The following is a 21895-nucleotide window of genomic DNA, read 5'->3' on the forward strand; positions in this document are numbered from 1 at the left end:
AACTTCCAGCCAAAAATGTCCTACCCAGCAAAAGTTTCTATCAAATTAGATGGGGAAATAAGAAACTTCCACGACAAACAGAAACTAAAAGAATTTATGTCTTCAAAACCAGCTCTAGAGAAAATACTCAAAGAGATTAACTAAAAAGAAGAAATAGGTAACACACACCAGCACCAGAGAAACAAGATTTTCCATTCAACAGACAACTAAGATTGGTTATCTGTGGAGATTCATTATTTATGTTAGTCTTTTACCTATCTCTAAAGGGTATTGTTTGCCTTTATTGTTGTTAATTTTTAGGATTTCTAGTTGGAATATTAATATACCTTCAGATATAGCATTTGGAAATATTTTATACCATTCTATCAGTAACTTTTAACTCTGTTTACATTGTCTTTGGATATACAATATGTTTTTATTTTTTAGGGAGTTTGTTTACCCTTTTGTTGCCTGTGCCATTGAAATCATATCCAAGAAATCACAATCAAATCGCCAATTTCAATGTTGTGAGGTTTTATGACCCAGATTTTCTTCTAAAAGTCTATAGTCTTAAGATTTATATTTAGGTCTTTTATATATTTTGAGTTAATATTTGTATATGGTGTTAAGTAAGGGTCCAATTTTATTCTTTTTCATGTAATTATTATTTTTCAACAATATTAAGTTAAAAGATAATTATTTCTTCCACCAAATGTTCGTGGAAACCTTGTCCAAAATAATTTGACCATATATGGAAGAATTTATTTCTAGGCTTTTTATTTTACTCCACCAATTTATATACCTGCCTTTATAGCAGTACTACACTGTTTCAATTATTGTAGCTTTATATGGTTTGAAATCAGAAAATATACATCTTCTAGCTTTGTTCTTTTTCGAGATCATTTTGGGTATCTAGAGTCCATATTCCATATTAGGATAGATTTTTTGTGAAAAATAAATAAATATATGATAGTTTCACCTTAAAAAAGAAAAAGAAAGAAATATTCTCTGGTAAGAAAGAAAGCAAAAAGAAATATTGAAATGTTATCTTTAAGTCATCAAAAGCTTGGTATCAGACAAATGAAACTGTTATATGAGATTATCAACGTTAATATTGGATAAATTGCTATAATACTAGATGTCAACCACTAAGCCAAGCATGGGAAGGAGGGATAAGGAGGGAATGGGCTGGGGATCGGGTAGGGGCTAACTGGGTGATATGTGCATGTATGTCTACAAAAGTATTATTTTTATCCCATTATGATGTATGAATACAGTGCACCAAAAAAAACTTAAAAAAAATAAAACTAAAAAAAAAAAAAGATCCTACTGACGATGGAAATACCTGTATCTTCACCATGACCATGTCATCTGGTTGTGACATTGTACTATAATTTTATAGGGTGTTATAAAATTTGTATAATTTTGAAAGATGTTCCCATTGGGGGAAGCAGGGTCACATGTAAATGAGATATCTATTATTTCTTATAACTACATACGAACCTATAATCATTTCTAAATAAAAAGGTTACTTTTGAAAAGACATAAGGAAATGATTTTAGCAAAAGATTTGCTAGGTCTGTATATCAATATACTAAGAAAAAAGTTAAGGACATGTAGAGAAATATTTGTAATCTTTAAGGTGTCAATTGCCCCTCCCCAGCGTCATTGGGATCAAGGTCAGGTTATTTAAAGGAGCTGACAAGTTAACCCCAGGGGAATAAAGGATCAAAAATAGCCAAGAAACTTCTAAAAAAAAAAGAACAGAGTGAGAAAAGCTACCTAACTGAGAGAGGGCAGAAAATAAAATAAAAGTTGTATCCAGCTTGTAAGAAGACAAAAGGAAGGAAAATGAGATTGTAAAACCTTAACTCAAAGCTTCAAGCCAAAGTCCCTCAGACCTTTTCTTCCCAAGCCAGTTTTATTCCCAGGCCTGCTATACCCAGATTTCTGGGAAATCTGCAAATCTCTTCCTTCACAATCTTAGAATGACTGGAAATTCACTTACTTATATAAAAAAAAAGTCCTGTGCAATGTACTGACTCATGTATTTTTAGGATAGATTAAGCAGAGGTAGATATGATATTTTAAGAAACCTATAATATATGGTCTCTCAAATGAAAAACCAATGAAACAGAATACCCCAGAAACAAACCAGACACATCTACACAGACTCTTGACACATGGTATTGCCATGTGTCAAGACAAGTACAGTCTTGTCATTAGAGGGAAATAATTGATTACTAATATGGGGGAAATGAAATTGCTTTCTTGTCCCCGTACTAAAAGAAATCAGTCATATATGAGCTAAAACATGGGAATAAAAAATAATGAAATTGTTATTAAAAAGCTACAGGATAGCATCTTTATGGTTTCAAGTTGGAAAAAAGATTCTGCTTTTGTCTATTTGTTTTGAGATAGAGAATCTGTCTCTGTTGCCCATCTCAAACTCCTGGGCTCAAGCAATCCTCCTGCCTCAGCCTCCTGCATGACTACAAATAGGCACCACCAGCATGCACTGAAAAATATTTCTTAAGCAAAGGCTAACTATAAAGAAAAACATTAATAAATTTTGACTAAATTAAGTGTAAAACTTCTGCCTACCAAAGCATTTAATTAAAAGACTAAGAAGAAACGTAGAAACTGGAAGATGCTCGTTTCAATGCCAACTTTCAGCAAGATTAATATCTAAAATATGTTCCCAAAGAACCAATAAAAACAACTCAGCAGTCAATTTTTTAAAACGAACACAAAATTTCTTAGGGAAGGCATTCCCTATCAGATGCACAAAAGATGCTTAATCATTTGTAATCATAGAAACGGGAATTAAATCCAAACGAAACACTCTTTCATCTAACCACACTGGCAAAAATTAAAAATCCAGCTATAGAAAGTGCTGGTGAAGATGTGTCACAGTCAGAACCAGGCCTGCTTCAGGTTGGAAAGGAAAGCGGGTAGCGCCTTTCTGGAAGTCAGAAACTGGAAAACAGTGGGCATCCTTTATTAAAAATGCAGACGTGCAGCCAGGCTTGGTGGCGCACGCTTGTAATCCCCGCGCTTGGGAGGCAGAGACAGGAGGATCGCGCAGGTTTGAAGCCAGCCGCGTGCGCTGGCTTAGGAGACCCCGTTTCCAAATAAAAATGCAAAAATAGGTCTGGGAGTGTAGCCCGGATGTAGAAGGGCTTCCAGGAACCCCAGTACCACCAAAAAAAAAAAAAAAAAAAAAAATGCAGACTTGCTGATCACGGGACCCAACCGTTTCAATCCTAGCATTTTCTCCTGGAGCCCTTTGCACCTGTGCAGCAAGAGACAAATTCAAGGATGTGCGCGGAAGCATTGTTGGCTGTAGCTGAAAACCTGGAGACGAAGTCAATATCCACCAAAGGGCCAGAGCATCAACCATCTGTGGTACGGATACATTATCAGCTACACTGATGATGCTGATTCAAAAGGGAGAGGGGCCAGGGAGGGCTGCACCAAAGAGCATCTTATTTTTCTATTGAAAGTTTAAAGCAGGTGGACTATAAAGAAAAGCAATAGAACACATTAGTGACCACTTAAGATAAAGGAGCCCCCGGGGAGAGGGGCAGGTAGGAGATGCCTTCAGAGAGATGCATGGCAGGTTTAAAGAGGACTGATTATGCTTCTGTTTGTTAAACCATGTGGGGCTTATCTCCCTTACAACACATGCATATATATATGCAACATATATCATATACACAGTAAAATTATTTCTGCAATGTTTATATTGCATATATGCATATATACACATATATAAATTCATAGTTAAAGCACACACACAGTATTTTGACAGCAAGCAGGGGCCATGGAAGCTCCTGGTCAGGCTCATGAGCTCTCATATGCAGGATGGATGGAAGGAAGGGGTCAGCTCTTGGCATGGACTGTGCGAGTCAGCACCTGGGTGTTGCGTGGGGCAGAGGCTCAGGACTGGTGGAGGCCAGGAGGGGAGGAAGGACCGTGGGGCTGAGAAGCTAAAGAGAGGCAACCAAGATGAGAAAGGAGATGGGAAGAGAAGAAGAGAAAGGGGGAAGGAGGGAGGAGGGAGAACCAGAAGCGGAAGGAGGGGGCAGTCCTGGGAGGCAATCCTTCTTGGAAGCCAGCTCTGGGTCAGTAAGGTCCTGGTCCCATTGCAACTGGGCGACCCCTGTCTCTCCAGTTACAGATTCATCACCTGTGACAAAGTGACCTGGGGGTCCTAGCCTGCACCCCTCAAAGGCGATTCCCAGGAGGAATCAGGTAAAAGTGAGGCTCTGCTAGTGAGTCCTTGGAGAAGGACAAAGGCAATATCAAGTCTGATGTATCACCATAGGTGTGAACATGGGTGTGTGGACACACACACACACACACACACACACACACACACACAGCAATAAACTACTGCTCTTCTCATACCAGCTACTCTTTCTGCCTGGTTTGGGACACTTGTTGATGGAAGATAAGCTCTTAACTGAGCCATAGAGGGCCAGGTGTTCAAGTTGTGCACTACGCAATCCACAGCCCAATCTTCATTCTGTGAGACGGGTCACATTAGAGCCCACATTGGCCACTTAGGATGTCTCATTGAACTCTTAGGCACTGTTACCCACACTTACAGATGAAGAAATCATGGGCAGGGAGACACTGACTTACCCGTGCTGTGCACCAACAACGCTGGAATTTATTATTATTATTATTATTATTATTATTATTATTATTATTATTTACTGGGGATTGAGTCGAGGGGTGCCCTACCTCTGAGCCAAACCCCTCAGTCCCGTTTTATTTTTTATTTTGAAACAGAGTCTAAGTAGCTGAGGCTGGTCTGGACCCTGTGATCCTCCCGTCTCAGCCTCTCAAGTACTGGGATTACAGGTGTGCGCCACCACGTCTGGCCAAGGCTAGATTTTAAAACTTTGTTCGGCCCAGGTCCAGAGCCAAGAGCACTCGGAGTCCGAGTGCAAGGTGGCACGGTCAAGCCAACCCTGGCGTCTCTGCCTCAGGTCCTCAGGCTCCCCAGCAAAGCCTGCCAGCCCCCGGAAAGCACGGCCAGGGCCCCTGGAGGGCTGGGGTCACCTGTCCCGGCCGGGCGCCACCGGGGTTAGAGGCTGGTGCTTGCACCACTGGCCGCCCGGCCTCAGTTTCCCCAGGCGGCGGGCTGGAGCGCTGGGGTCGGCGCCCCGCCCCGGGGTGGGGCCGGGCGGTCACGTGCAGGGGCGCCGGAGCCCCCGCCCTCGCGGTCCCGAGCGGAGCTGGAGCCGGAGCCACGCGGGGCGCGGGGTGCTCGGGGCTGCCGGGGTCGCCGCCGCGGGCGGGGGCGCCTGCTCGCTGCTCCGCCCGCTCCCCGCTGTGCCGGCGGCTGCACCCCTGCGGCGGCGGCCAGGGATCCAGCGCGGGCGGCGGCGGCGGCGGCGGCGGCAGCAGCAGCAGCAGCGGCGACACCATGGATCTGTCTTTTATGGCCGCGCAGGTAACGGGCACCTTCCCCACGCGCCCCGGGCGCCAAGTTGGAGGAGGTTCAGGCCACAGCCTCGCCCTCCGGCCGGGGGCGCGCAGACGGAGCGCTCGGGCGGGGCGGGCGCCGGCCTGGGGTCCTTTGTCCCGAGCCCGGCGGCCCCACCTGGTGCGCCCAGGGCTCGGGCGCGGCTCCCCAGGGCGGCGGGCGGAGCTCTGCCCACCTGGGGCCCTCCCGGGGAGCTGGACACCTGGAGGAGCCCGGGCAGCTGGAGCCGTCCCCGCCCCGCCCCGCCCCCACCCCAGCTGCCCGGCCCAGGGACGCTCTTCCCCGCTGTTTTCGCCAGGCACGGGTCATCGTCACTTGCTGGTGACCTCGGGCTCCCCACTTTTTTCTCCGGTGAGTGGCAGCCGCAGCCCCGGTCGCCTGAGGAGGGCAAGAGACGGGGCTTTGCGACCTGGCAGGCGTCTAAGGCCAGGGTCACTTTACCCATTTTTGCTTTGTTTTGGTCTGATTAGCTGGGGCGACCATAAAGTCACCCTGCCCTCCACACATGCAGGCGCCTCCTGGCTGGGAAGACAGACGACACGTCTTCCCACCAGCTCTGGGGGATCTTTTGAATTCTGAGCTTGGGTGATCTATTTTCATGCTGTAAAGTGGAAAGAGAGGGGGACACAGGCAGACCCCCTTTCTGCAGCCTCCTGTGGTCCTTGGGGAGACCTAGTGCTGGCCACAGTCTGGCTCCAGGGAAGGGCTACCTTGTTTGGGGAGAAAGATTCCAGTCCACCAATAGGACCTTGCACCTGCTCTGGCTGCTAGGGCAGGGGGGCCACCATGCTCCCCCTGTCCCCTGGGTAGGTGCCAGGGCTCGGGCTCCTGCGTCGTCTTTCACAGGTACAAAGTTTGAAAAGACATTTTCCACTTCTCAGACTTCAGCTGTGGTGGGAGTCTGCTTAAAATACAAAATTCACACTCTATGTGGACAGCGGGTCCCCAAACCCAGGGAGAAGACCAGAAGTCCTGGTTTGGCTTTGGGGAAGCCAGAGCCCAGCCTTTGGCAGCCTCTTAAGTTTTCCATAATGTTAACTGCTCCTATGAAGACTGCTGCCCCCTTTCCTTTCCTTTTCTTTTCTTTCTTCTTTCTTTTTTGCCAGATTTTCTTTCTCCTGTTCTAAATCAGTGCTTGTAAACATTGGTATGCACAAAGCAGTCATTATTGTTGCAGACCCAGGTGGCTTTAGCTACACCATAATTGGGGAGGCTTTCCGAGATGTACTTCTTGGGGGCGGGGTGGGGGGAGCGCGCATTAAGTCCAAGTCTGTGGCTGCCTTCCCTTCTGGATCCCATGGAACCGCTAGTGTTTCCATGGTTACAAGATAAATTGATCACGGCTCACCCTGGGCCTGGCTGGAGCATCAACGGTTGCTATGGTGACTTGACAAAATAAACACAGGGCTTTTCCGCACCTATAGGCAGAATCTGCCCAGAAACTGGGTTCTTTTCCTCTTTGTTTACAATTCACATTTCACTCGACCGATTTATTTCTGCGGACAGATGTCTGATATTGATTACACGCTTAGTCCTGTGCTGGCTGCAAAGAACAGAAACCTGAAGGATCACGTGGATAGAAGAATGCTAAAAGGTTGGCTGGATGTGTAGAATGGGCAGGGCCTCGGCACACGGCATTCCAGTGAGGTAGACCATGCCATCCCAGTTTACAGATGGGGGACTGAGGTTTAACAAGATTTAATAATATACAGGAGGGCACATCCGGGAGGGAGGAGGACTGGGTGAGTCTGCAGAGCTCTGGGCTTTCCTGCCTTTTACTTCATCCCAAGAAAAGCGTGTGCAGGGGACAGGGCAGGTGCTTTTGCAGATGGCGCATCTCTTCCACTGCCCTGGGAAGTGGCCTCGCGAGGCTCCTCTCAGGCGCTGCAGAGCTGTGTTGTGGGATCGCCTCCTGGTGTGGAGGGAGTCCGCAGGCCTGCTCTGGTGTGCACGGGGACCCCAGGTGTGTGTAAGTCCCTGTCCCCACACAGTCAGTGGGCATTTCGTGGAAACGTTGCTGTAAGCTTCGCTTCTCTAGCAAATGTCGACCTCCCGCCTTGAGACGAGCTCCGTGCCAGGCGCCATGACAGGGATACTGGGGGCAAAGTTGAGTGAGATGGAGATTTCCTTCCTGGGCGCTTATGGGATGTTGGACAAATGATGGGTCAGGTCAAGACCAGGCAAAGGGAATGGGTCAAGTGCCAGGCTGAGCAGCGTGCCTGACACACAGTAGGTCCTCAACAAGCATTTCTTAGATGACTGGACGAGGACAAGACAGGATGTGTGTTCAGGAAAAGACAGCGAGTGGGAGATGTCAGATGTGAAGGCCTGTCGCCCTCTGGGCTTTGAGAACCTGGCTCTAGGAGGATTAGAACCACAGACAGGTTTCCCCTGCTGGCCTGGAAATAAATGTATTCCAGGAGGAGAGGCACCGAGATAGGGAAGCCCAGGAGACACTCAGAATCCTCCAGAAAGCTGGAGGGTAGGATACAGGCAGGACAGGGAGAGAGGCCAGCGCCAGGTTACACAAGGTGCTGGCTGGTGGGGTGAGAAGTTCTCATTTAATCACGGAGCGGTGGGACCCATTGCAGGTTATTGATCGAGGCATGGCATAGGGTTGCAGCCTGGGGTAAACCTTTGCCCCTGTAAGGGAGGAATGGGCGGTTTCAGAGGTGCACCTTTGTGTGATTAACTGATGAAGTGAATGAAACTAGATCCGTGTGACCCTAAAGCCCATGCTTCCTCGCCTTTACTGCTGTAACTACTTTCCAGCCCATGGTGTGAGATGACCCAGAGCATGTAGCCTCTTGAGGAAGATGTCCTTCCTGCGCCCAAGCTGAGCAGTGGAAAGACACCCTGTGGGGTGTGCAGAGGGAGCGTGGCTTGTCCTGCAGATCCTTCTGTGGGGGTGTGGCACGCGAGGGTGGGTCCTGAGGACTGAAGGCGCTGTCTGTGCCATAAGAACACAAACTGAACTTTGTATCTTGCTGTCCCAGTTGTGACTGCTCCCGACCCGGGAGTCCCCAAATGCCGCTGCCCCCAGAGTCACCCGGGAGCTTTTAGGAGTCCCCTGACCCCAGCCCGGGGCCCATCAGATCTGGGTGGATCCAGGGGACCAGGAATGGAGCGCCCCCTGCTGTCAGGGACCTTCCTCCCCTATCATCCCACCTTGTAAACGGACCAGAACTTCAGTTTGGGAGGACAGAGACGCACAGACGAGGACTCAGCCTGGCCAGGGCCTCGCAGAAGCTGCGGGGAGTCCGTTCCCCGCCTCTCTCGGCCTCCTGGTATCGCCCCAAATCCTCGGCATTCCTTGGCTGTGGACGCATCACTCCCGTCTCGGTGGCGCACGGTGTACATCTGTCTTATAAAGTAGTGGGGTTAGAACTTCAATACCCCCTTTTTCCCTCTTTGGAGATTGAACCCTGGGGGGGGGGTTCTACCACTGAGCTACACCCGCAGCCCTTTTTTATTTTTTCTTTTCTTTTTTTTTTTCAGATCTGGGGATGGAACCCAGGGGCATTTGACCTCCGAGCTACACCCCCTGCCCTATTTTTTATTCTTTATTTTGAAACAGGGCCTCACTAAGTTGCAGAGGGCCTCACTAAGTAGTTGAGGCTGTCCACGAACCGCAATCCTCTGGTCTCTGCCTCCCAAATGCTGGGATTATGAGTATATGCCATCACGCCTGGCTTCCTTTTTTATTTTTTCTGTTGCAGCGTTCTCGCTAGATTGCCAAGGGTCTCCCTGAGTTGCAGAGGCTGGCCTTGGGCCTGTGATCTTCCTGTCGCAGCTGCCCAAGTACTGAGGTTACAGGTGTGCGCCACCACTCCCAGCATCCATACATCTTTTGAGGAGACACAGTCAGCTCATAACAGGCTCTGAAGGGCCCTGATGAGTGAGGACCTGGGCTCTGTGTCACCAGTCACTGTTCTGAGAGTGGCCTGAACAGATCACTTCTCTAAACCCCAATCCTGTCATCTATGAGATGGGGACAAGACTCGGTGCATTTTGTTTGTTTGTTTTGAGAAACTGGGGCTTAAACCCAGGGGCATTCTACCTCCAAGCCACACTCCTAGCCCTATTTTATTATTCTTTATTTCAAAACAGGGTCTCACTAAGTAGCTGAAGCTGGCCACAAACTTGTGATCCTCCTGTCTCAGCCTCCCAGGTCCTGGGATTACAAGTGTGTGCCACCATGTCTGGCTGACTCAGTTTATTTTAGTCCTCAGCAAGTGTTTTCTGTGCTGGGCCAACCCTCATGGCTACAGGGAGGAGGGTGTGCCCCAGGCCCTGCCAGTGATACAGAGCAGGACGGCGGTAAGCACGGTTTCCCCGCCAGCCCGCTGGTTGCAGCTAACCCCGTGCGGGAGTCCAGGAGGGCTTATGGAGATTAACGGGCCAATTGAAGGCAGTGGGGCTGTTCTGGAGACACAGGAACAAGGGGCATTCCTTGCAGGCAGAGGGAACTGCAAGCATAAAGACCAGGGCGCTTGACCCAGGGTCTGCTGTGGGGTGGGATTGCAGGGAACCACTTGGCCGGAGCAAAGGACAGAGCTGGCGAGGGAGTGGATCTGGGGCCTGGAAGCCTGGGGCAGTGTGGGGGGCCTTGGGGGTGGCTTGGCGCCCTGCACAGAGGTGTCCTGACCTGGCGGGGGCTCCAGCAGTGGCCCCTGAGCTCCCGCTGCCTGTTTGCTCTTTGCAGACACACCAGCCCAGGGCTGTGGTGCTTCTAGGCCCCAGAGGAAGCTGTAAATTGTGATTTTCACATGCAAACTGGATTTTTTTTCATGTTGGCAACTAATTAGGAATTTTTAACAAACCAACCAGGCAGGCATGATGCGGGCGCCCCGGGTTAAGTGTTCCTTGTTCTTTCAGTAACCTAGAGCTGCGTAAAGCAGTCGTTTATTTTCCTCCCGGTCTTGTGGGACTGGAATTAGAGAAGCGCTCAGCTCGATGGCTTGACTTGGTTCCGGTGGCATGAGCCGGGCGGCGGGGCTGGAGCCTAGACTTCCGGCGTGTGGCTTCTCACCAGTTGTGTCTGCCGCCGCCAGACAACTTGGCTGCCCTCGGCCCCTGACACTTCAGCCTGCAAAGGGCTGGTCAGGGGCCAGGGCCCGCGCCCCGCGTGGGCCTCTCAGGCCAGTTGCACTTGTTGCTTGGCTGGCTTTCCCCAGATGCGGAATTCCAGGTGGAACCGCAGGCTTCTCGGGATCTCACCCTGAAAGTCCCAGAGCGGCACTAGCACTGCGTGCTCTGGGTGGAGAAAGCGCAAAGGCAGAGGCTCCCGGCTGTGGAGGCTGCGTGTAGCCCCCCCCACCCCCCAGAGAGGGAAGGGATGGGCGGTGGGTGGTGGCCGCCTTGGAGACCGGCTACCGAATGGATTAAACTGGACAGGTAGGTGGGCTGGACTCACCCTCAGGCTGCAAGGGGCTTTCTCAAGACCGGACAGATATGTGCAGAGCGTGGCAAAACCTTATTTATTTCCAGGCCCTGGAGGGAAAGAGTTCTGTTATCACAAAAGACCAAAATTGTATTAGGATGAGAGAAGATTGCTGCTACTTGGCCATTTCTGATTTATGGTATAATAGTTTCAGATTGGGTAGATCTGAGATGGCTGGCTGGCTTGCTTTTTCTTTTCTTTTCTTTTTTCTTTTCTTTTCTTTTCTTTTTTTTTTTGGTATCGGGAATTAAACCTAGGGGCATTCTACCTCTAAGCTACACCTTCAATCTGACTTAATTTTTTATTTGGAAACAGAGTCTCTCTAAGTTGCTGAGGCTGGCCTCTAAGCTGTGATCCTCCTGTCTCAGCCTCCCAAGTATGGGATTACCGTTTTGCACTACCACACCTAACCTGAGATAGCTTTCTGTGTTTGAGGAGCTAGAGTCCCCCCATCTCTCCTCAACGTATACTCAGAACCTTGGCTTTGCCAGGTAGGAGGGCATGGTCATAATTGGAGTATCGTGTAGCACTCAGCCTGCCTCTCTGGAAGACAGCATGTGGGTCTAATCCTAGTTGAGATGCTCCAGCTCTCCCTCTGCCTGGTGCTCAGGATCTTGGGAGACTTACAGTTAATTTTCATGTTAATTATTTTTCATGGAGGGAGAAAAACACAAAAGACATCTGGTAGTTTTGGAGAGGCAATTCTCTTATCTCTTGAACAGGTCTTAGCTACACTCAAGAGCCTCTGGGATCATTCTGACAGATCTGCAAGAAACTAGCAGAAGCTTCCTATCCCCAAAGGAGCACAACGGTGCCCAGAAAAATAGAAAATTTCCAGGGAGCCTGGCAATCTGCTACTTAGGCAATGTTTTCTTCAAGCAAGACTCATCATTAAAGCACCAATTGTTGGTTATCTCAAATGTTTTTAACCAAAGGGCTTATCTTGTTTAAATTCCTATCAGAAATATTTAAATATTTCATCCTTCTAATTAGACCTGCCTCAGAAGAGGATATAAGGCTGCATGTTTGCAGGAGTGGAATTGAGCAGTTAAGGATGAAGTAAAAACCCATGGAAACTTTTTCAAGACCAGATTTCTAGATAGTGTTTTAAAACTGCAGATGTTTGAGGTGAAACCTGGACTCTCGTGGGTTTCTGGGAACTGGGGCGTCTGCAGGCGGACAGCGAGCCTCCAGTTAAAGGCACTGAGCCCTTATGCGGTGCCCGCTGTGTGCTCGCCCGGCCTTGAGAGCTGAACCCCAGGTTCTTCTACTGGAGGTGATGGAGACTCATCTCCTTTCCTTCCCTCCCTTTCCTGTCCCCTCAAGATGTTCATCAGAGATGCCATCTATCACATGCTTGTGAGGTATACCAGGCACACCCTGTGTTGAAAACATACAAAAGCTGGTGAAATCCTTACGGCAGCCTCAGGAACAGGCACTTTTGAGATTAATTTTACAGGTGAGAAAACGGAGACGTAGAGAGGTCAATCACTTGCACAGAGCGCACAAATGGGATCTGGACCTTGGTCCCTGTGTCACTTCAACTGATTTTTAACTAAATGTTGCTCCCACCGCCCCAGTGATTTCCCTTGTACCTTCTGCTCCACACGCACAGCCTCCCCCATCATCAGCGATTTTCACCAGATTGGCACACGTGCTGCAGTTGATGAAGCCACAGTGTCACGTGATTGCCACCCAAAAAAAGTCCAGCTGACAGGTCACTCTTGGTTTTGGACTGACCCAGTTGGTACAGGTTTGGACAAATGTATAAAGACATATATCCACCATTATAGTGTCATTATATTTTTATTACTCTGAAAATCCTCTGTACTCTTCCTGTTGACCTCCCCCTCCCCACCAATACCTGGCAAAAGATCCTATTCATCTTTTTCTATCTCCATAGTTTCTCCTTTTCAAGAGTGTCATATAATTAGAATCAGACAGCATGTGGTCTTTCCGGATCAGCTTCGTTCACTAGGTAATATGCACTCAAGTTTCCTCCATGTCTTTTCATGGCCTGATGCCTCATTCTCTTCAGCACTGAATAATATTTCATTGCTTGAATGGATCAGTTTATCCATTCATCTGCTGAAAAACATCTTGGTTACATCCAAGTTTTGATGTTTATGAATAAAACTGCTATAAACATTTATGTGCAGTTATGGGGAATACAAGTTTTCAAGAGGCTGTTTTGAAAATCCAATCTGACATTCTCTGTCTTTTAACTGCAGTGTTTAAACCATTTACACTTAATATAATTACTGACGTAGCTTGTTGTTGTCATTGGATTACCTACCATTGTTTTCTGGTTTCTCATCTGTTCTTTGTTCCATTTTTCTTACTCCTTTGCCTTCTTTTGAGTTGGTAATATTTTATTTCCCATGTTATCTCTATTGGCCTGTTAGATACAACTCATTCTTTTATTATTTTTTCAGGTTGCTTCAGGATTTATAGCATAGCTCTGTTTAACTCACAGCCTATCTCCAAGTGGAGTTATGTCACTTTATATACAGTAAGAAGTTGATAATAGCATGCTTCTCCTTCTCCACGCTCAGTTGTTGTGCTATTGGTGTTACATATTTATTTGTACCTATGTTGTAAACTTCACACTTGTGTTGCTCTCTTAGTAAAAGTCAATCCCTTTTAAGTGATTTCAGTAATGAGGAGGAAATCTTATGTATTTTCCCAGGGGTTATTATTTCTTCTGCCCTTTGTTCTTTTGTGTGAGTCCACATTTCTGTATCGCATTATTTTTCCTCTGCCTGCAGGAGTTCAACCTGTCTAGTGCTATAGACGTGCCAGTGGAAAGTTCTTTCAGCTTTTGTATGTCTGGAAAAAGATTTAATTTCTTCTTTGCTCTCATGTTTAAAAGATTTTTTTTCCCCCTTTAAACTTGGCATAGAATCCTAAATTGACAGCTTGGTTACAGATACTGCTCCACTTTCTTCTTGCTTCTGTTGTTTGCAGTGAGAAAATCTGCTGCAATCTTGATTTAATTCCTCTGAACATAAAGTGCCTCCCCTTCCCCCTCCAGCTGCTTTTAAGGTTTTCTAAGAAGAAATCTTAAAGTCACTGGTTTTGAGCAATTTGATTATGAGGTGCCCTCGTGCGGTTTTCTCCGTATTTCTTGTGTGAGGGGTTTGGAGGTACATTGGCGGGGTTGTATTTTTGCATCACATTTGGGGGCATTTTTGTTGTCATGCTTTTTACACATATACTTTTTTCTGTTTTTACATCTCTTTTTTTTCTTCTTTAAAGACTCTACACATTATGGATGCCTAAGCTGCTCACTGATGCTCTGCTTTCTGCTTGTTTTAGCCTGTTTTTCTTCATTTGGGCAATTGTTATTGATGCATCTCCTTCCAGCATTTTCTTCTGCTAAATCTGACTGTTGGTAATCTTACCCTGCTTTTTCCTGGCCTTAGATATGGTAGTTGTCATCTCTACAAACTTGTATCTTTTTTATAATATCCTGCATTCTCTTCTCACTACGTCTAGGGTCTCCTTTAGCTTCTTGCAGCACGTGGAATACAGTCATAACAACGGTCTCTGCGTCCTGGTCTGCCAAGTCTACCTAGTCTGTGTCGGTTTGGATGGCTTTGGTTAAGTGCCTGATAATGCCTGACCAGATGCCAGGCACTGTGAATTTCCCTTTATTGTGTGTTTGTTTACACAGTCCTATACATATCCTTGAGCTTTGTTCTGGGATGCAGTTCAGTTTCTTGGGAACAGTTTGATCCTCTGGGAGAGTGCTTGTAAGGTCTGTTAGGCAGGACCAGAGTCCTCTTCAGTCCGAAATTAAGTATTTCCCACTGCTGAGGCAGGGCCATTTGTGTATTCTACCCCATGTCCTGTGAATGATGAGATTGCCACCTAGCTGGGGCACAGAGGCACTATTTCCAGCCCCGTATGGGCGCCGGACATTTTTTCCCATAATCCTGTTGGGTGGGTCTCTCCCTGCCTCTGGTCTCTGCAAACACATGCACTCAGTGTGTCTGCTGAGCTGTGAGCGGCCCTCTGCGGACCCCGGCCCTCCCCTTGCTGCCGTCTCCTCTCCACACTCTGCCCTGAGCTCCTCGGCGGTCTCAGTCTCCCTGGACTCTCAGTTCGAGTTCAGCAGCTCAGGAAGCCCGCTGGGCCCTGCTTTACCCTGCCCCACAGCCGTGGGCCTGCCCTGCTCATTCCCCATCTCTCAGGGACCACTTGCCCCAAGTCTGGTGTCTTGAAAACCATTCTCACACGCTTTGGTTTGTTCAGTCATTCTGTCTGAGAGGGTAGATCCAGCCCCTTGTTACACCATCTTGACTGGAAGCAGAACTTTTCCTTAAGCCTGTGTGTTTGGCAACTACATTCCCAGGCTGCTCCTTGCCGCCACTGTGGGAAGGAGTGTAACCCAGATCCAGTGTTGCATTCTGCACCCCCCCCCCCCCCGCGAGCCTCCGCCCAGGGTCCCCACTTCGCTCCGGTTCTCCTTCCTGCCCCGGGCGCCATACAACTCAACCGCCTGCTTCCCTCCAAGGCAAACCTGATGCCCCATGGTCAGAAAGACTGACCACGCACACTGACCAGACCCCTCTCTCGCCGGCCACTGCCACTCAGGTTCTTCCAGGCGTCCTGTGCCCAGGCATCCCAAGGGACATTGTGAATGGAGCCCATCGGTCATCCCCGAGTTGGGTCTGCATGCTGGCGGCCAGCAGGCAGACAGTCTTGTTACAGGGCCAGGTCTCTCCAGACAGCCATTCTCCCACTCCTGGACCTTGGGAAGCCTCCATCCCCAGAAGGAAGTCAGCGAGGGAGGAGGGCAGGCTGCTCTGGCCTGAGGTCACCCCGCGTGGCCGCCTCCCGCAGCCAACAGCCCAGCCAGGACCCCGCCTGTCCCCGCAGACTCCTGAGCACCCCAATCTGTCTCCTCAGCAGGAGGCTCCGGAAGCTGGTTAGAAATGCGTTAAGACTTGGCTTCCGCCGGGCTTGCGGGAGCTCAGGGTGACTAATGCACCCTCCCGGAGCCCCTGCACCCTGCTCTCTTTGGCAGCACTGCCCACGTCTTCCCCTTGCTCACGACTAACTGCCAATCCTTCTCCCCTCCTGTGGAGGTTCTGCCCGTCCCCGCTGGGTCTCCCAATCACCAATCAATCAGCCGGGCAGTGTGCAGACAGGCCATGTGGGGAGCTAGCAAGAGGCCACTGCCAGCCTCCTCCATCGCTCACCCACGTCGCGGAGCACACAGGACAGGCAGAGCATCCTCCCTGGTGAGGCAGGGGCCCCGCCCGCAGGTGGGGGTGCGCCTACAGCTCCTGGGGATGAGCCTACAGCCAGGGCTGCCCAGTTTGGATGAAGACCGAGGCTCTGAGCACCAGAATCATGCCTGAAGCCATGCGGGTGGGAAGGAGCTCGGCGGCAGTCAAGGACTGAATCGAGAATCCAGTGACCCAGTGAAGGAGTGATAGATCGCGAGGTGTTGGAGCGAGGGGCAGCTGAGCCCCAGACAGTGTGGTTCTGTGTCCCAGCCCTCTCCAGGACAGCCTTGCGGGACACCGTACGGGCACAGTGGATGAGGCGAGCTGTTCAGAGGCCCGGGCAGCTGGAGCCGAAGGTCGGGAGGAAGGGAACCTGGTCCCCAGGTCTGCCTCTGGCCCCATAGTGCAGCTCTGCCTGGCTCCCATCACAGCAGCCTCCTGGCTGAGGTCCCCTGAGTGCAAAGATTGCATCTCATTTATACCAGGGTTGCTGCTACCCAGCCCAGGGCTGGGCTGTTTAATAACTGCTTGGAGGGAGAGCAGAGACTCAATACACACTGGACAGAAAAGCATGTCTTGCACCAACTTACCGGAAACCTCCTAGATCCGAGCGCTCACCAAGGCCACCTGTTACTGCCGAAACCAAACTCCCTATCTTGTGCCTCAAGCTGTGCAGTCCCCAGCGCCCGCCCGGTCTCCCTGCAGACAGTTTGCCGTACGCCAGGCCCGGCACTGCAGGCACGAACTGTGGTCGTTCCCAGTTTACTAATGAGAATGGAGCCCAGAGAAGTTAAGACACTTGCTCAAGGTTACACAGAAGCTTGCTGTTGGAGAGAGCTGACCCCACTAACATCTGGGTTTCACCATCCACACCTGACATCCATGAGTCAGCGGCATGGTGATCAGCCATCTTGGTTTGCCCGGGATTAGGGACTTTCATGGATGAAGCCAGGTCTGTCCCAGGCAAAGCAGGATGCCATTGACTGGGCTTCAGAAGGGCTCGTTGGAGTTGGGTGTGGTGTGGTATACACCTTTTATCTCTCAGTACTCGGAGGCTAAGAGAGAAGGTTCAAGGCCAGCCTCAGCAACTTGGCAGGACCCTCAGCAATTTAGTGAGACCTTGTTTTAAAAAGAAAAGACTGGGCGTATAGCTTGGAGGTAAAATGGCCCAGAGTTCAATCCCCAGTACCAAATTTATTTATTTATTTATTTATTTATTTATTTATTTATTTATTTATTTTGTGGCGCTGGGGATTGAATCCAGGGGCATTCTACCTCTGAGCTATACCCCCAGCCCAATTTTTTATTCTCTATTTTGAAACAGGGTCTCACTGCTAAGTTGTGAAAAAAACCTCACTAAGTTGCAGAGGCTGGCCTCAAACCTGTGATCCTCTTGTCTCAGCCTCCTAAGTACTGGGATTACAAGCATTTGCTACCATGCCCAGCTCCCAGTACCAAATTAAAAAAATAAAAAGGCTCTTTTGGTGCCTCAAGAAAGACTGAAACACTGTTCCAAAGTTTTATGCACCTCACTGTTTATTTCAGTTGCAATTTTATCTTTCTTTTTTTAATGTGTGTGCTGTATTGGGATTGAACCCAGGGGTGTTCTACCACTGAATCACACCCCCAGCCCTTTTTGCTTTTATTTTGAGACACAGTCTCCCTAAGTTGCCCAGGCTGATCTCGAACCTGTGATCCTCCTGTCTCAGCCTCTCAATTACTGGATTACAGGTGTGCACCATTGTGCCTGGCCTTTTTTTATCTTTCCAAGTGAGTGGGGCAAGTTGGAGCTGTTTGCAGAGTCAGGCCTTCCCGGATCCCCTTCCAGCCTCAAATGTGCAGACACTATTCTGGGGATTGGGGGGGAGGGGGGCACACATTAAAGTTCCTGATCTCCTCGATGGCTCCTGGTCCTGACACCCGATCACCTCCTGTGGAAGGTACCAACAAAGGGACACATGGTACAGCCCCAGCTGTCCATGCACCTCTGTGGCCAAGCAGCCACCCAGAAAGGAGCTCAGTAAATGTCTCTGGTTTCATCAGGAAGGTGAGGGAAGCTGGCTCCCCGGGTGGGGCTGGCTGCAGTGTGGATAGAGCGGGACCTTTCTCCTCTGTGGTCTCAGCCCCATCTGCCCTCAAAGAGTTGCAGGGCCCCCGAAATCCCAGACCGTGTGCTGACAGCAGCTGGTGGTCTCCTGGATAGCTCGGGCTCCTTCAGGCTGGCCCGGGGCACAGCTGTGGAGCACCCCCAGCCAGGCCGCTCTGCCTGCCACATCCATCCACACAGTCCCTGGGAGGAAGAGCCAAGGAGGAGGGATGCCACCACATCCACGGCCATGAGCTCTGAAAGGGGGCACCGGCCAGCTGAACCCCGCCCCCACCATCACGCCAGAGCCTCCTGTTGCCGCCCTCCTCTGCTATGAGACCCTGGGCGGCTGCAGCAGCCACGTCCGCTCCTATAAATACCAGGGCCTGGTGCCTCATAATGTGCGGGCATCCTGAGCCCTGAGTCAGGAACCAGGTGTGAGCTCAGCTCTTTGCCTTGCACTACGAGGACCCTGGCCAGACCAACCCTGTGACATGCCTGCATCCCTCCCCAGCCTGCCCGTGAAGGGCAGTGACTGGCTGCGTCTACATCGCAGAGACGGGGAGCCCACGGAGCTCACCCTTCACAAAAAAGCGACTTGTGTTGGAGGCCGGTGTCTTGGATACAGATGCACCCCGGCTGCTGTGCTGTGGCGGAAGCTACTTCATTGCTCCGAGTCTAGGCATGCTGTGCTCTGGACCGAGGATGGCAGTTAGAATAGGCCTCTGGTTGCTGAGGCCTAAATAGAGTCACCGTGCACCCCTAAGCGGGAATAAGTTGGCACAGTTCACTGTCCTGAGCCAGGCCCCGGCTTGCCATGAGCACTTCTGGCCGTCCCAGGCAGCCCAGTGAGTCCTCTTTTTGCGGGAGCACCTGAGTTGGGGAAGAAGGCGGCGTGGTCCAGGCCCGGCTCCGCCACCTGAGATGCGGAGCTGCAGGGCCCGGAGCGAGATGATTCCTTTCTTGGAGCCTCAATTTACATGCGATGTCGGTTGTAGAAACGCAAGCTGGGCTGGGAGCAGAGGTTGCAGTCGAGCGCTTGCCTAGCACGCACGATCCCAGCAGCACCGGAAAATAAGTTGAAAACTTCTAAGTTGAACTGCACAAATGCCGGCAGTTACCGTGTTTGAATGGTCGTCCTGTATCCTCCCGCCACATCATCTCTTTTTTATGCTTGTGATCCTCCTGAGACAGGAGGATCGATCGCGCAGGTTCAAAGACAACCTCAGCTACTTAGTGAGACTCCCAGCAACTTAGTAAGACCCTGTTTCCAAATAAAATATAAAACAGGTCAGGGTTGTAGCCCTGAGGTAGAAGGCCCCTGGGTTCCACCCCCAGGACCACAGAAAATAAATATTTTTTTTAATTTTTATTTTTTTTACTAAACACAACTGTTTGCTTCACCTTTTGTCCGAAATAAATATTCTCTCTGGAGTCTTCACCAGGTCACGTTACATGTTTCTCTGTTCTTATAAAGCAGTTTCTTATAACAGGACACGACACCCTAGGAGAACCTACTACCTCCTCGAATCCGGCCCTGATACACTCATTAATGGGTCCGCCCTTTCCTGTGTAATGCTGAGCCTTTGACTTACCCTGACGGGCAGTCTCTGTTTCCTCGAGTGCCACTGTTTGACCAGGTCTACCTTAGACTTTGTGCAGCTGATATTTTTGAACCTTAGCACAGACGTGTCAAGGACCGAGGAGGGTGTGAAATGTTACCCGCTTGCCAGTTACCCTGCCACAGTGTCAGAGATGCTGAGGAAGATGGAGGCTCCCAGCTTAGAGTCAAGGGACTTTCTCATCACCAGGAGTCTCCGCAAGTCTCCTGGGGGTGTGCAGAGCACCCAGCTAGTTTTGTGCACACAGTGGGTTTGTGGAAAACCTGGGGAGCCTCAAGCTTAGGAAACCCCACTCTTTTATCTTTTTTTTTCTTTTGGGGGGTAGAACCCAGGGGCATTTGACCTCCAAGCTATACGTGCATGCTTGTAATCCCAGCATTCGGGAGGCTGAGACTGGAGGATCGCGGTTCGTGGGCAGCCTCAGCTACTTAGTGAAACCCCACACTTTTAAACCCGCCTGCCTTTTGCCTCAGACAGGGAGAGATCTTCCTTGTTATCCCGGACAGGAGCCAAATGTCCTGCCTGCTCCCGAGGGGGCACCAGCTCTTTCTTCAAGACTGTTGACCATGTAAACATCTCTGAAAAGAGAGATGGGAATAAAGGCTGCTGATGCTTCTGCTCAGAAGGAATGCTGGATGTAAGAGACCCATGGAGAGTTATCTCCCAATAATTTATTTATATGCATCCTTCAAAAAGGCTGCAGCATAAGCCTGAACTGGCAGGTCAGCCTGGCTGCTTCTGAGCTGTATCACCCAGGACGAACCCCCAAACCTCTCTGATCCTCAGTATCTACAGCCCATGAAGGATAACGTGATCCCCATCTTCCAGAAGTCTGGAAGGAATTCCTAAAGCCGCGCTCCTAAAACCTTCCCACTCTGCCTGAGTAGAGCGGACTGAGCAGGACCCAAGCTTCCGGGCTCTGGAGCCCATCCTCCTGGCCACTCGGGCCATCCTGACACCCCACTGCCCCTCCCTGACCTGGCCCTCTTGGGCTCCTGTCCTGGTGCTATGTCTCTGCCCAGTGGTGAGCAACTCAGTGGCTGGGTCAGGAGAGAATCCAGATCTACTGTCCTGAGTCCTATCTGGGCTCTAAGGCCTGGGTGTCACTTTCTGAGCCTCCGTTTCCTCATCTATCATGGAGAGCCTACCTCCTGGGATTTAAGGAGGAATGAGAGGAGACAAGAAGCATGGAGCATTTGGAACGTTTCAGTATGTGGCGAGTGCCCAGCAAAGCCATCATGGTGCCACCCAGGAGTGGCATCCATAGAACATGGGAGCTGTTGCTGCCTGGTGAGGGGAGTGACCCTCACTGCTGCTTCCTGGAGGAAACGGATTAGGAAGAGCAAGGTGGGGGACCACAAGAGTTCGGCATAGAGCCTAGTAGGGTTCAGCCCTGAGTTTTATCTGTGAGACCAAGCAGGTCAGGTTTCCTCCTGAGGCTCAGCTTGCTGTCTGCGAAGTGGCTCCATCACCCTCCCCACCCCAGGGAGTCATCACAAGGGTGACTTGGCCCTGTGCAGAGCCTGGCTGCTCAACGATGCCTGTTAGGATGTTTGTGTTTCTGTTTCTCGAGCTGCAAAATGAAGGTTGTGGGGGGGACCATCAGATCCATTACTGCATGGAGAGATGGACAGATGGAAAAACTCCTGGAACCCAAGCCAGAAGGTCCTAGTGCAAATCCTCTTCATACTCTTCCTGGTTGTGTGTGATTGGGCAAGTCATGTGACTTCCCGGCCCCTCACCTGTCAATGTTCCTGCATATCATGCCTCTTTCTGTGATATTTGGCAGAAACACTGGCCACCACGTCTGGCATGGGGCCCAAACGGAGCTCAGGGCCTCTCAGCTCCGAGATTGTCAGTCACAGGGCTGCTGGCCGTAAAAAATGCCTGTAAAGTCAAGCATGGTGGTTTATACTGGTGATTCCAGTGTTTGGGAGGCTAAGGCTAAGATTGCAGGTTTGAGGCCAGCCTCAGTATCCTAGCAAGACCCTGTATCAAAATAAAAGATAAAAAGGACTGTGGAATGTG

At 49.9% G+C, this 21895-nt stretch overlaps 1 protein-coding gene across 1 annotated transcript in view; it reads left to right on the forward strand.

Moving 5' to 3' along the window:
* Nucleotides 1-5419: 5419 nt before the first annotated feature.
* Nucleotides 5420-21895, forward strand: part of LOC308271231 (uncharacterized protein C14orf132) — a gene marked incomplete at both ends in the record, with an annotated part of 32457 nt that continues 15981 nt past the window's right edge. The window contains one exon of the mRNA XM_080707441.1: nt 5420-5446. Coding sequence (XP_080563567.1) covers nt 5420-5446 — 27 coding nt within the window. The remainder of the gene's footprint in view (nt 5447-21895) is intronic.

This window comes from Muscardinus avellanarius, assembly GCF_963383645.1.
Source record: "Muscardinus avellanarius genome assembly, chromosome: 12".
In the NCBI taxonomy this organism is placed as follows: Eukaryota; Metazoa; Chordata; class Mammalia; order Rodentia; family Gliridae; genus Muscardinus; species Muscardinus avellanarius.